This window comes from Boleophthalmus pectinirostris, unplaced genomic scaffold (genome assembly GCF_026225935.1).
Source record: "Boleophthalmus pectinirostris isolate CB_2022bp ecotype Guang Dong unplaced genomic scaffold, ASM2622593v1 HiC_scaffold_8, whole genome shotgun sequence".
In the NCBI taxonomy this organism is placed as follows: domain Eukaryota; kingdom Metazoa; phylum Chordata; class Actinopteri; order Gobiiformes; family Gobiidae; genus Boleophthalmus; species Boleophthalmus pectinirostris.
Window position 1 is genome coordinate 37,865,624 of NW_026571515.1, and position 13,820 is coordinate 37,879,443.

Sequence of the window (13,820 nt, forward strand, 5' to 3'; positions counted from 1 at the left end):
GGGGAAGGGAATTTAAAGACACACACAAAAAAAACTCAAGGCACTCAGTGGTTAAAATAAAATGCCTTTATTAATTTACAGCACGTCTAAGGTTTTAAAGTAAATTAATACAGGCATTTTATTTTAACCAGTGAGTGTCTTGAGTTTTTTGCATCTCTAAATTAAATCACCAGGCTGCAGTGTCTCACCCTCATCATCAATTTTACCTGATTAACGGTGCCATGCTTGGATAATTGTAATAAAAAGTAAGAAATTCGATCATATTTTTGAGGATACAGTTTTATTCAAGAAAAATACGTCTTCATTATTTGACATAAGAAACATAATTTACAAAGGGGTCGATGGAAAAATACATCTACATTTATTTACAATTCATCTTTGGCGCAAAGAAACGTCGGGACAAGTTCATTCCCTGAGATTTAGTTTTTACAAGTGGAGTTTAAAGTGCAATGTTTACTTATTTATTTATTTTTTTAAGAGTCTGTTTGGATCCGCGTTATAGGACCTCAGGAGCGGGGTAGACTGCCGGGACGAAGAGCCCGTTCCTGGATGCCCACTGCGCCCACAGCTTGCCCATTTGCGCGCTGTCCATTTCCGGTTTACGCACTGTTTCTGACGTGGCTGTCTCCGCTAAAGACCAGATTTTGGGTTTTTGGTTCACCGTATTGTCCTTGCTTTCTTTCGGGGCGTTTGGGCTACTTTCAGAGTCTTTATTTTCCGTTTCTTCTGAGTTTGGCTGCTCTGTTGTTGTATCCAGAACATCCACCAACACCTCCGTCTTCTCCTCCACCTCCACCTGACTCTCCCCCTCCTCACCCAGAAGACTTTTATCATCCAAGTCGCTCTCTCCCTCCTCCTCCGCTTCCTCCTCTTCATCATCAGATTTGCTTTTGGACGCCCAGCTGACTCTGTTCTCCTTCTTGAGCCTCCTGCGCGCGTTGGCGAACCACGTGGAGACTTGGGTCAGGCTCATTTTGGTGATGATCGCGAGCATGATCTTCTCTCCTTTAGTCGGGTACGGGTTCTTCAGGTGCTCGTTGAGCCAAGCTTTGAGCGCGCCGGTGCTCTCCCTGGTGGCCACTTTGGCGACTCTGGCTGGGTCCTCTGTTGCCCCTGGACGGTAGGTTTGGTAGTACGGAGCGGCGCGGGCCAAGAGAGCTGGATGGTACGGGGACGCGGCCTTCAAATCGTACGCATTGCTCTGAAATTTTTTTTTAAAAGACGCACGGTTAGATCCACGTTCAACAAAACAACATTTACACTGAAGAGTTAACATAATGATTGTAAACGCGTTGTATTTGTGCTTACCATGTGCGTAACGGGTCTGTGGTGCGCGTACGGGATGAAGTTATATCCCTGTAGTCCAGAATATGCGAGTGGAAATCCAGCCGCCATCGCCGCGAGCTGCTGCGGCTGCACACCCGGAGGCGCGCATCCCAAAACGGGCATCTGATATCCAGCGGGCGCCATGGTCCTGTCCACATAAAAGTTTCCAAATCCACTCTGCGTCGCGGGCATGTTTCCTTCTTTAGGTTGTCCCCTTTTCCTTCTGTTATTCCTGTACTTCCTTTCGTGAGAGCTGCGCGAGTTCGAATGGCTCTCGGACCGTCCCACGCGCGTATTTATACCCGGCGCGCGCAGAGGAGGGGGAGCGAGTGGAGAGGGGAGAGGGAGGGGGGGGTCCTGGGTTTAGTATTGACTGACAGCTCCGCTCAAAAGACCCACAGCCTTCACTCGAGGCAAATCCCTTCAAAAGAGACTCGCTGCTGTTCCTTTTTTCCTGCGCTTTTGACCGCATTTTGTTTCAATGTCCCGTACTTAACCAATCTGCATCTAAATTACAATTAAAATAAATACATTACATTACATTAATTTTGCATTTTATTCCATTTTGTTCATGTCAAATTAATGCAACGTCGTTATATTTTGTTTTATCATCTCAAACACTTGTGCGTAATTGTTCGAGACTTTTACGCACGCGTTTCTCGCACTTTTAAGCGACTTTTCTGTCTGTTTTGTAACTTCCAACATCAAAACCTCGTCCCTCCGCGCTGATTAAAAGCTTATTTATCCTTGTGTATTGGTATAAAAGAGAGCGCCTTTAATCATGCCTTTACGTGGCGTTTACTACACGGACGTTGACACCAGTTTGATGTCATTACACTGGCGAATGTCACACTTCGCTCGTCTGGCACTGATCCATCAATCCGACATGAAATACCAAATCTATGTAGCTGACATCCTGCTGAAGTCTGAACTGCAATTCTTGACACGTCTGCGTCTTTTTCTCTTTTCGTATCGCGAGTTTCACAGCAAAATGTACGGTCTGGCGAATAAACAAGTGCACTGCTGATGTGGGGCCAATTTGATCCAAGTTGAATCTTTCAAGTTTGGATTCATTTGCAGTTGTAACATGTATTACTTTTCTTTTACATACTTACTTGTCCATAATATCTCAAAATAGTCGTAATAAAGAGGTTCGTGTTGATGTGCGTTTGTGCGTTTTGGTTTGATTCAAGTTTTGAGTCAAATGCAACTGTAAAACTTACTTTTCTTTTCATTTAAATTCAATTTCTGACAATATTATGGAAATTATACAGTATATACAAGCTCAGTTTCAATCCTTTTGGGGCTAAAAAAGAATATGACCCAAGCTGAAACGCCAAATATTACTACTACTACTACTACTGTTACTACTACTATTACTACTACTATTATTCTGACTCAGTTGCAATCATTAAACATCTGTTTATTTTTGTAAATATTAATATTATAGTATTACTACAAAAACAACAACTACTACTACTACTGTTACTACTGTTACTACTACTACTACTACTACTACTACTACTACTACTACTACTACTTACTACTACTACTACTACTATTACTACTACTATTCTGACTCAGTTGCAATCATTAAACATCTCTCTGTTGCTTTTTGTCTTTTTCAAATATTACTATTATAATATTACTACTACAACTACAACAACAACTACTACTACTACTAGTACTACTACTACTCCTCCTCCTCCTACTACTACTACTACTACTACTACTACTACTACTACTATTATAATAATAATAATAATAATACTATTACTACTATTCTGACTCAGTTGCAATCATTAAATATCTGTTTGTTTTTTTAAATATGAATATTATAATATTACTACAAAAACAACAACAACTACCACTACTACTACTACTACTAATACTAATACTACTACTATCACTACTGCTATTACTATTGAAAATAGCTCAAATAAAATATAAATTGGGTCTATATTAATAAGGAACACACTGCAAAAACTAAAATCTTGCCAAGTTCAGATGACCTGAAATAAGAAAGTTTGATGATGATTTGTGTCAATTTCACTCGACAAGTAAAAGGATTTGCCATTGGAATAAGACTTTTTGCACTTAAATTATGAAAATACACCTTGCTACACTTGAAATAAGAAAAACAACAACTTTTTGCACTTAAAATGAGAAAAAAAAAATAGAATATTGTTTGAATGAAGAAACAAACTTACTCCATTGGTGGATACTTTGACTTGTCAAGTTGAATCTTCTCAAATAAAGTCCAATGTTCTTAATTTAAGTTATTTAAATGTAGTGTGGTGTTTATTTTTTGCAAAGAGACAGAGATCCAAGTTTTAAAATAACTTGCAAACGTAAAACTTCCTTATCTTATTTTCGCTTTCAATATTTCTACGTCAAAACAATTCACTAACTGCATGAACCAGGTCCGTGGCGGTGGTTTTCGGGGGCGAGGGGGCGAATGGACGCGCTTTCATTCACATGCGTAAACAAAGAATGGGGAAAATAATCGTGGGCAGTGACTCTAGTTCTTCGGGTTATCATATCTTTTTATTTGTTAATGCGAAAGCGAACCACAACAAACTGCCTTTACTCTGCGGATGGCATTGTGCAGAGCGGGCCGCAGCGTTTCAATGGCCCTAATTAAATGAAGTAAAGAGAAACAGGTGTTGACTAATGTATATGATAATTGTGAGATAACAGATGCAAATGAGGCCGCGCGGTGGGGGCTGTGGCGCAGATAAGAGCGGCAGATTACACTTCTTATGCGCCCCTCGTGGCCTTCAAACGAGCGCTGCGTTTGCGTTCAAAGAGAGGCCAATCCGACTTATCGTGCATAAATTTAATAATGATATTAGCGGTGTAAAAGGACCGAGTGGCCATAAGGCGATAACACTCCGCGCGCTTTGGGGTTTTGGATCAGACACAAGTGGAAGCACCAGGGGAAAAACGTGACAACAACGTAACCATGACACGTTAAAAAGTTGATTTACAGATTTGTTGTCACCAACTGAAATGATCCTTATACTAAATCACTAGAAATGTGCTTAGCTTTTATGTATTTTAGTAGTAGAAACCATTACGCATACCCATTACGCACACTTTTACGCACAGACTTAAAATCGAAACTTTAGTGAAATGAATTTGTAAAGTTTGTCATATGATCATTTTTAGTTTTATTATAAATGTTATAATTTAATATTTGAACTGTTACTTTCTAATGTAAAATAGCGTACTTTTTGGGTAATGGATGAATTTTGGTTATGGCATTTTTGTTAAGACTATGACTACTTATACTGTGATAAACAAGTAATTCTGTGATGAGACTAAGTAAAACTAAATTTAAAAAGTTGATTCCCTTATTCTTGTTACCAACTGCAATTATCTCAATACTAAATCACTAGAAATGTTTTCAGCTTTTTATGTATTTTTGTATATGAAGTAGTAAAGATTACGCATTACGCATACCCATTACGCACACTTTTACGCACAGAGATAAAAATCGAAACTTTAGTGAACTGAATTTGTAAAGTTTGTCATATGATCATTTTCAGTTTTATTTACACAATTACAAGGATTTCTACAAATTTTTAAATGTTGTAATTTAATATTTGAACAGTTTCCTTCTAATGCAAAATAACGTACTTTTTGGATAATGGATGAATTTTTAGTTATGGCAAAACTATTATTACTTTTACTGTGATAAACATGGGTAATTAAATGTGTAAAACTAAATTAAATGTAATATTAATTATGTGTAACAACATGGGTTCCACTTTTTAAAACAAAACAAAAAAAAGTTTAAATCATGCAAAATAATGTTATAACAGTATCCCAGTGCAGCCTAGTTTCAAACACCAGATTCTTATTCTCTCCTCTAGGTCTTACAAATGGCTGGTGCATGTTTTTAGACAATCCTCAAACCTGTAAAAGGAAGAAGAGTGTCCTCCTCTCATTGAAACTGTCCATTTCCAAAGCCTCTGAGCTTTAAGTGATCTATCTGAGTGTTTCATTTACATAAGAACAGACCTGGACACAACTTTTCACACTTCTAATCCACATCGACTACATAAGGAAACATAACAGCTCTTTAGTATCACCTGGTTTAGTATCAACTGTTAGTCTACCATTAGCACTACTTTTTAAGATGTAGACCAACTATAGCCTATGTCAAAGAATGAAACTTAAAAGGCTGAAGTGGCTTACTTTAGGAGAAAGCTTTTGGCTCTTAAGTACAGTTGATTTTTGTTTGTTAGTTTGTTTGTTTTTTATTCTTTTTTAACTTTTTCTTGAATGTCCCAAATTTCTACCAATGAAGTTACCAAACAATGTTAAAACGTGTATTTTTTAATTTTTTTTTTTTTGAATAGTTGTTGGATGTGATTAAATGATGTGTTTCAGATTTGGAGTAGCAGGTTTTGTGCACAGATAAAAAGGGGCCGTTGAAAAGCCATTGACAAAGTGACTTCTGGTGCTCGTCTATTGGAGTCTGGAGGAAGTTTTAACTCAGACTTCAAATCCACTTTTGGTCAGTGAGTGTGGGGGTTTACTGTAAGAACAAATCAACCCTGTAGACATTTGAAAAGCCCATTACAGTACACAATATACTTCAGTCACTAAAATTTGAAATACAAAATATAGGAATTCTACTGTTGAAAACATTTGTGGACATACAGTATGTCACAAAACTTAAGGTTGCATTGATTTTCCAGACTGAATAAATTACATCATGTTGTGCAAATGGTCATTCGTTAAAAACAAACAATAACATTTTGTAGATATCTATATGTATGTCTTTGCTACTTTGTTTAAGTATTTTCTTTCATTTGTCCAAGTAAAAATATAGGTTAGGTTAGGTCATGTAGCCTTATTCATACCAGACATACACATTTGTTTTGCAGATTTGAGAGGCAGGACCCACATTTCACATTTTATTCACCCACATTATGAACAATAAACATGTATAAAAACACAATTACAAAATAAAGTGTTACAGGGCTCCAGTGCAGAATGGTTTTGTTGCATAAACATTTAGTTAAATTCATCCATCATGCTTGGCTAAAAACACAATAAATATTAAATATATTGACTATTACAACACATCAATACATATTGTTTTCAGTTGAACTGTGAGGAGCGTCCTTGTCCAAATACATACTCAAAACATTTACAAACATTTAACATTTTATAAAAATGAGGGGGAAAAAATCTATATCTGCAGGATAACACAATAAAGTGTCTTAATAGAAGCTATTGGCCTGTACTGCACACATACAGCTCCTACACTACCAGACCAAAACATTCATTATCATTAATTTTTTCTTTATTTTTAGAACTTTTTACATATTAGATACATATAGGAGACGTCAAATATATGAAGCAAGATATATGGAATTATGTAGTGAAGAAAAAAGTTACACAACTCAACAAAGAAATAAGGATTTAAATTGAAAAAAAAAAAAAAGATATATTGTGTGTGTCCAAACTTTTGACAGGTAGTGTCTGGTCTGAACCATTTGTTTTTATCATTTTATTTCCACACCACACCAAATCCAAATTATTCATACACTGTTAGTACTTACTTAAAACACAGATTTATTTCAATCAAATTTACAATTAATTGATTTTCACAAAATGACATTAACATATGATCAGCATGAAATGTGAAGGAATCAAACCTACTCAAAAGCAAAGATTGTCCAGATTATTTTTAATGTATTTATTAATTTTTATTAAAACCTACATCTGCAAGGCAAAAATAATAATAATGGTCTTTGATAGAATCTACTGCTCTTCCGTCGTGCTGCCGTCCATCTGCTCTGATCCACTCGTGTTTTGATTTTAACTCACATAACCCTGTTTCTGGTCATTAGCATGTTATCTGTGCTCATCCAGCAGCACATCTCCAGCACATTTCCACACAGCAGCGCCAGGATCAATGGTGAGCCTTGTGGAGATGCCTCCTGGGACTTTGTTTTCTCTTGAGGAGGATTCATTTGGGTGCGGTCCCCAGAGCCTCCAGCAAATTTGTCTAGAGCTAACAAAGGCCAAAGAGAAAGAGAGCAAAGTGTTAACAAAGACCGGAGAGAGAGAGAGAGCAAAGAGGAGAGGGCTTATGGGCATCAGAGGAGGACACAACCAAACACAAGTCAGGCCAGAGGGCTATTGTTCTACCCCTCCATCTCTCCATCTCCCCATCTCTCCATCCTCTTCTCCCATTCTCTGGTCTGAGGTGTTGGTGTGTGAGCTGTGTACTGACAGGTTCACTGTTTACTCCCAGGATGTTGACGGAAAAAGTGGAAGAATGGATTTTTCCCAGAGAGATAAAAGGAGATAGTGGAGAGACAGTGCTCCATCTGATAGGCAAGAAGTAACAGGCAAGATGGCAAGATCAAATATTTCTTCATTTTATTTCATTTTATTTTATTTGATAAAATTTTATTTTACGATCACTACATCACTTTTTTGTCACTACACACTCTTTATTGTTCATTGGTTTTATCATATTTAACATTTGGTAGCCTGATTCATCAGACGGTTTCACTTCATGGAAACCGTCTGATCTCGCAGCTTTAGAATTCGTTCGCTCAACAGTAGACAGGTACTTTTTTTAATTTAACCAATTGCTGCTGTTCGGTCGTGACGTAATGTAATGAGTCAAATTCTGTAGGAAGAAGGGCAATAATGTCTTTCCCCTTTGATAAAATTCACCAAACATTCTCTTTGTTCCGGCTTTAAATCCTCAATCTCTGGAATCGTTGCCAACACAGAATGTCTATTTTCATCTACATGCGTCTCGACTGCTTTGTTTACTGTTGTGCTGTTCCACAAAAGGGACCCAGACAGGCACATGAGTTTGACGTCATGTCTTCACAGCTCACAGCTGATTGGTCGGTGAGCGGTCTACAACTTCCGGGGTTCTTGCAAACTGTCTAGTGCAGGGGTGTCCAAACTATTTTTTATCAAGGGCCACATATCTAAACACAGACAAAGCAGAGGACCGATCAAGTGTCATAGATCCAGTGCTCATTACAGTGAATAATTGAAACATGTGCATTTTTAACACTTTAGAATGAGCCATCATGTCTTTATTCATGCTAAGATCTTCAAAACCACACACTAAATAATACATAATGGCTTTATAAATGTAGATTTTCAAAAAAAAACTTGCAACACAAAGTAATTTTTTTATTGATGCAAGGTAATTTGGGTCAATTCTCCTGGAAGCCTGAGGGCCAAGAAAAATTTGTCTGAGGGCCACATTTGGCCCACAGGCTGTAGTTTGGACATGCCTGGTCTAGTCTATTTAGATTCCTGACCTAGTCACTGGAGAGAAATAAAATTGAGCAGAGGTACCAGGTGGCGCCAGTCTGGTTAGAAATTTGGGGCATTAACTATAAAAGTGCAACAGAACCATTGATGAAACTTCAAAAAAGAGCAATAAGATTTATTTACCATGTGCAGTTTCATGACGACGCTAATCCATAGTTTATTCACGCCAAATGACTTAAACTGAACAATTTGATCATGTATAAAACTGTGCAAGTAAGGCTAAAAGTATATATTCAATATAATAAGCAACTTTTTTTGTGAAAGACAAGGCAACTCCAATTTAAGAGTCTTTTTAAACTTTAAAGTTCCTCATTCTTGAACGTCAAGGAGTTCTGATATCTCTGTTTGTGGTGTCAAATGATGGACATTTGAAAACAGAACAAAAACTTTATCCAAATATATATGTATTCAAAAGTTTACTTCCTCCCACTCCTTTTTGGACCCAAGTCAAATCTGTGTGACATTTATTTTTCTTTATTGTTATAGGAAAGATGTATTTATTTATTTGTATTATATCTATGTATTTACATTTTCTATGTATGTTTTATGCATTACTATCAGAGTAAACATTCATTCATTCATTTATTTTATTTTACACTTTTGTTACAGCCGCTCTCATACTAACTGATGTGTCTTGCTCGGAAACACAACAAAAGTTTCAACCGTCAACCCTCTAGTTTGACTGTAAATTAAAAATGCCAATATTGCCCAAAGAATTATACAAGATCTGAAAAGTTTGAGAATTTAGAATTTGCATTAATGACAACATTTTAGGTTGATCTGTGCATTTTATGTGAAATTGTTTTAAATGATTTTGTTAATGCTCCAGTATGTTACTTTTTAGCGAAAAATCAAATCAAATAAAACATGCATGTATTGCATTTATTGCATTTATTGCACTAACAAACATAGACAAACATGGATCCAAACTCTGGGGGCCTGTTTACACGAGAACACTTACGGGTAAAAACGACAAAATATTTTATCAGAAGTGCCTTTTGTTTAGACGGTGACAGAGTTTTTGGGGCTTAAAAATGCAAAAATCTGAAATCATCCTCCGCAGTGGAAAAGCTAAATATGCTTTGCTGTAGTGTTTCTGTCTACATTGCCCAAGACGCAAAACTCTGGTCAGATCTGTTCACGTCGTGAACAGATTTACGAATTCCACACACTTTTGCGCCATTGTATGCACCCAGATTTCCTCCTGAAAACACTTGTCTTAACGTGGAGTAAAAAGTGAAGCCGTGACACCACTTTTACATTTTCTGTTCAGACTGTCACTGTAAAAACGTAGCCTGAGTGTGCTGTTGTTGCTTTGGCTATAAAATTCCACAGTATGGCATTAAACTAAACTTTTTGCAGTTTGGTTTTAAATTTTTGTTTTTTAATGGCATCAGGAAAGTGACGAGCTGCAAACACTCATAAAGAAAATAAATAATGTAGTCCACGCTTAATGAAATATAACGCACAGTAACCATAGTGACTTAAAAAACGTTTAAAGGTTGTATAGAGGATTTTTTAAGGGAAGAGAAATACAGCAACAGTCCTTTTTCAAATGTTGTGCATGCGTGACACCACCTTCCACCTCCACAGCTCCATCTAGAAATAATTTAGAGACCGACACCTCAGTTTTAGACCCTTCGTCTGCTCCATTCGCGCCATCGCTGGAAGGAATCTCCAAGAATCACCCAGTTTGTCTTTGCTCCATTTACCCTTCTCTTCTTTCAGCGACCTCAAAAACAGACTTTCTTTTGCGGCGAACTGGTCGTGGATTCTCATCCTCCATCTCAACAAACTTTGTGCGAACTGCGAGGAAGCTACACTTAGGCTATGTTCAGACTGCAGGGCTTAATGCTCAATTCGGATTTTTTTTGGTGAAATCCGACATTTCCAATTAAATGCAACTTGTATTTGATCTTCAGTGTGAACAGTAAATGTCTCAAAAGTGTCCCGCATGTGCACTGGAGACACGACGACGTCAACCGCAGTGAGCGTGCTCTGTGTTTACGGAAGTTGTCCAAACATGGATGTGAGCATTGAGCACCTGGAGATTTTAAAGTTCCTCTCGTACCGGAGCCAGAACATGAACAACTTACTTGTTTTAAGGAGGAGATTGAGAAGGAGAAGGACGAGGTTTTTGGCCGTGGTGTTTTGTGGGACAGCGGCAGCGACGTCGTTGAAAGGAACGTGTGGATGTGGAGACGTAGCCAAGAGTGGTGAGTGGTGATGTGCTTCACTTCAGTGACACAGAGTTCATTAACAATTTTCGCCGACTTCAGCGCAGAATAGTGACGTTTGTGTCTTGTTGATAACGTGTAGGTGGATGAATGCGTTTTGGCCGTTCACACTGAAGTCGCATGTCAAAAGATCAGATATGTATCGGTTTTAGGACCACATATCCAAGTGTCCTGGGTCACATTTGAAAAAATCAGATCTGTGTCATTCAGACTGTCATTAAAAGATCAGATACAGGTCACATAGAGGCCAAAAAATCAGATTTGAGTCACTTCAGGCTGCAGTCTGAACGTAGCCTTAGAAAAAGCCTCTAAGAACCGCTGCATAGTTACCCTAGAAATATAATATAATCAAAATAGGGATTTTGATTGACATCCTAACAGCCAATAAAAAATGAGGTAGCCTTGTTGTCTATTGGCTGATGTTTATCTGGCCTCACTACGTCCACAGTTGATAGATTTTCAGTCTTTTTTTTTTTTTTTGGATCATCATAATTACAAAGCTGATGCGTCTCTGTAATGGTATTTAAAACTTTCATTAACAATTTGAAACAAAAAAAATCCTCCGTACAACCTTTAAATGCTGAAAAGTCCTCAAAATGGCGGCAGTGAGGAGGAAGCGCTGGGGGAAGCGTCGGGGTTTCAGAGAGCGGCGTGTTTGTGTTGGTGTGGATGTGTAGAGTTTGTGTTGGGGAAAATACACTGGGCCTTTTGTCTGCTGTTAATGAGCGACTCAGGACAAAGCTTTAGGTGTGAGCTCAATTACAGCCCGTCAAATCCCATCAGCCCCTTCACCTGAGCGCGGCGAGCACGGGGAGATACAGGACAACACAAGACACACACACAAACACACACAGACACACAAAGACACACACAGAAACACACAGAAACACAGAGAAGTGAAGAGCGTCATTAGCACAGTATCAGCAAAGTGTGAGAAAGAAAACAAAAGAACACGACACCAACAGATACACTGAAGGAAGAGAAGAGAAGGAGGGTGAAAAAGAGGAGGAGAGAGGGAAAGAGAGAGGAGGTAAGGAAGAGGAGGAGGGGTAAGGAAGAGTAGGAGAGAGGAAGGGAGAGAGAGAGAGAAGAGGTAAGGAGGAATAGAAGAGAGGGAGACAGACACCGAAGGAGAGAGAGAGAGTTGGTAAGGAAGAGTAGGAAAGAGGGAGGGAGGGCGCAGAGGCGGTGAGGAAGAGTAAAAGAGAGTAAGGGAGAGAGGAGGTAAGGAAGAGGAGGAGAGAAGGGGGTAAGAAAGGGTAGGAATGAGGGAGAGAGAGGGAAGGGGATAGGGAAGGAGTGAGAGAGGAAAGGATAGAAGGTAAGGAAGGAGCAGAAGAGAGGGAGGGAGAGATGAAGGGAGAGCGAGGGCAAGGTAAGGAAGGGTAGGAGAGAGGGGTAGAGAGAGAGGGAAAGGAAGAGTAGGGAGAGAGAAGGAGAGAGAGGGGCAGGAGAGTGAAGAGAGAGGAAAGGAGAGAGAAGAGGAGGTTAGGAAGTGTAGGAGAGAGGAAAGGACAGAGGGAGAGGAAGGCAGAGAGGGGGGTAGAGAGAGAGGGAAAGGAAGAGTAGGAGAGAAGGAGGGAGAGAGGGAAGGAGAGAGATGTGGTAACGAAGAGTAGGGGAGAGTAAAAGAGGAAAGAGAGAGGGAGAGGAAGGGAGAGAGGGAAAGGAAGAGTAGGAGAGAGGGAAGGAGAGAGAGGAGAGAGAGGAGGTAAGGAAGAGTAAGAGAGAGGAAGTGAGAGAGGGAAGGGGAGAGAGGAGGTGGTAAGGAAGCGTAGGAGAGAGGGAGAGGAAGAGAGAGAGAGGGTGTAGAGACATATGAAAAGGAAGAGTAGGAGAGAGGGAGGGAGCGAGGGGAGGAGGTAAGGAAGAGTAAGAGAGAGGGAAGGAGAGAGGAAAGTAGTGAGAGAGGGAAGGAGAGAGGGTATGGAAGAGTAGAAGTGAGGGAAGAGAGAGAGGAGTAGGTAAGGAAGCGTTGGAGAGAGGGAAGAGAGAGAGGGAGAGGAAGGGGGTGTAGAAAGAGAGGGGAAGGAAAAGAAGAAAAGAGGGAGGGAGAGAGGGAAGGAGAGAGAGGAGGAGGCAAGGAAGAGTAGGAGAGAGGGAGGAAGAGAGGGAAGGAATTTCTGCTAAATTAAAGTGTTTATATTTTAAATTTTGTCCAAGCTTTTTTGCAGAGTAGATATAAGTACACAGAGTAAAATAAAAGAAAGTCTATTCCTTAGTGTTATACTTAGACATTTTAGTACCATGACAACACAATAACACTTAAAAATCACGTACAACCCAAACTCACAACTGAAAAGAATTTTGTCCCTCTTGAGGCTCCGTCCACCCGCACAATACCCCCCCGCTGCTCCCTCGTCCATCCTCCTCCTAACGGGATTTACCTGCAGGCCGCCACCCAAATGGACAGACCTAGAGCTAAAACTGAATGACAAGAATGAGCGTTATCAAGTGTCCCCGCCCCCCGACACCTCTCCCCGCCCACTCCTCCCTCTCTCTCTCTCTCTCTTATCAGTGTGTTATCAGCCCCGCTCCATCTCTCTCTCTCCAAACACTCCAGTGCTCAGGAGCATTGCTAATGTGGCCCGGGCTTTGTTCGGTCCCGCCCCCCCGCAGAGGTCGGGTGATTGACGGCTCTGGCTGTGTGATTGACAGGTGAGCGTTTAGCCCCGGTGTGAGGCGGCGACAGATGCTCCTCTAAAAACACCGACACTCGGGAATAGAAGGGGACCATGTTAAGTGCTTTGTGTCACGTACGAGCTGTTTTAAAACGTGAGAGTTCAATAACGGATCAATAAATCTATCAGATCAATACAGAGTCAAAGGTTTAAAGTTGTTAAAATTGTTAAATTTGTATCTGACAATCTGATATGGCTCGAGATTTTAAATGAGACTAAACCAGGTTTGAGACAGAAGTACAGTACA

General features: G+C 39.6%; 1 protein-coding gene across 1 annotated transcript; it reads right to left on the reverse strand.

Annotated features, from left to right (window-relative positions):
- Nucleotides 1-343: 343 nt before the first annotated feature.
- irx7 (iroquois homeobox 7) lies at nt 344-1,573 on the reverse strand. The gene is made up of 2 exons (XM_020918636.2): nt 1,309-1,573; nt 344-1,201 (listed from the first exon to the last, which is right to left on the reverse strand). The coding sequence occupies exons 1-2, from the start codon at nt 1,516-1,518 to the stop codon at nt 497-499; spliced, it is 915 nt and encodes a 304-aa protein (XP_020774295.1). The 5' UTR covers nt 1,519-1,573; the 3' UTR covers nt 344-496.
- Nucleotides 1,574-13,820: the final 12,247 nt, after the last annotated feature.

Bases quoted from the DNA above. Each gene is read 5' to 3' on its own strand.
- irx7 (XM_020918636.2), bottom strand. From the start codon at position 1,518: ATGCCCGCGACGCAGAGTGGATTTGGAAACTTTTATGTGGACAGGACC. The intron at 1,202-1,308 runs GTAAGCACAAAT...AAAAAATTTCAG, and splicing joins ACAGACCCGTTACGCACATG to AGCAATGCGTACGATTTGAA.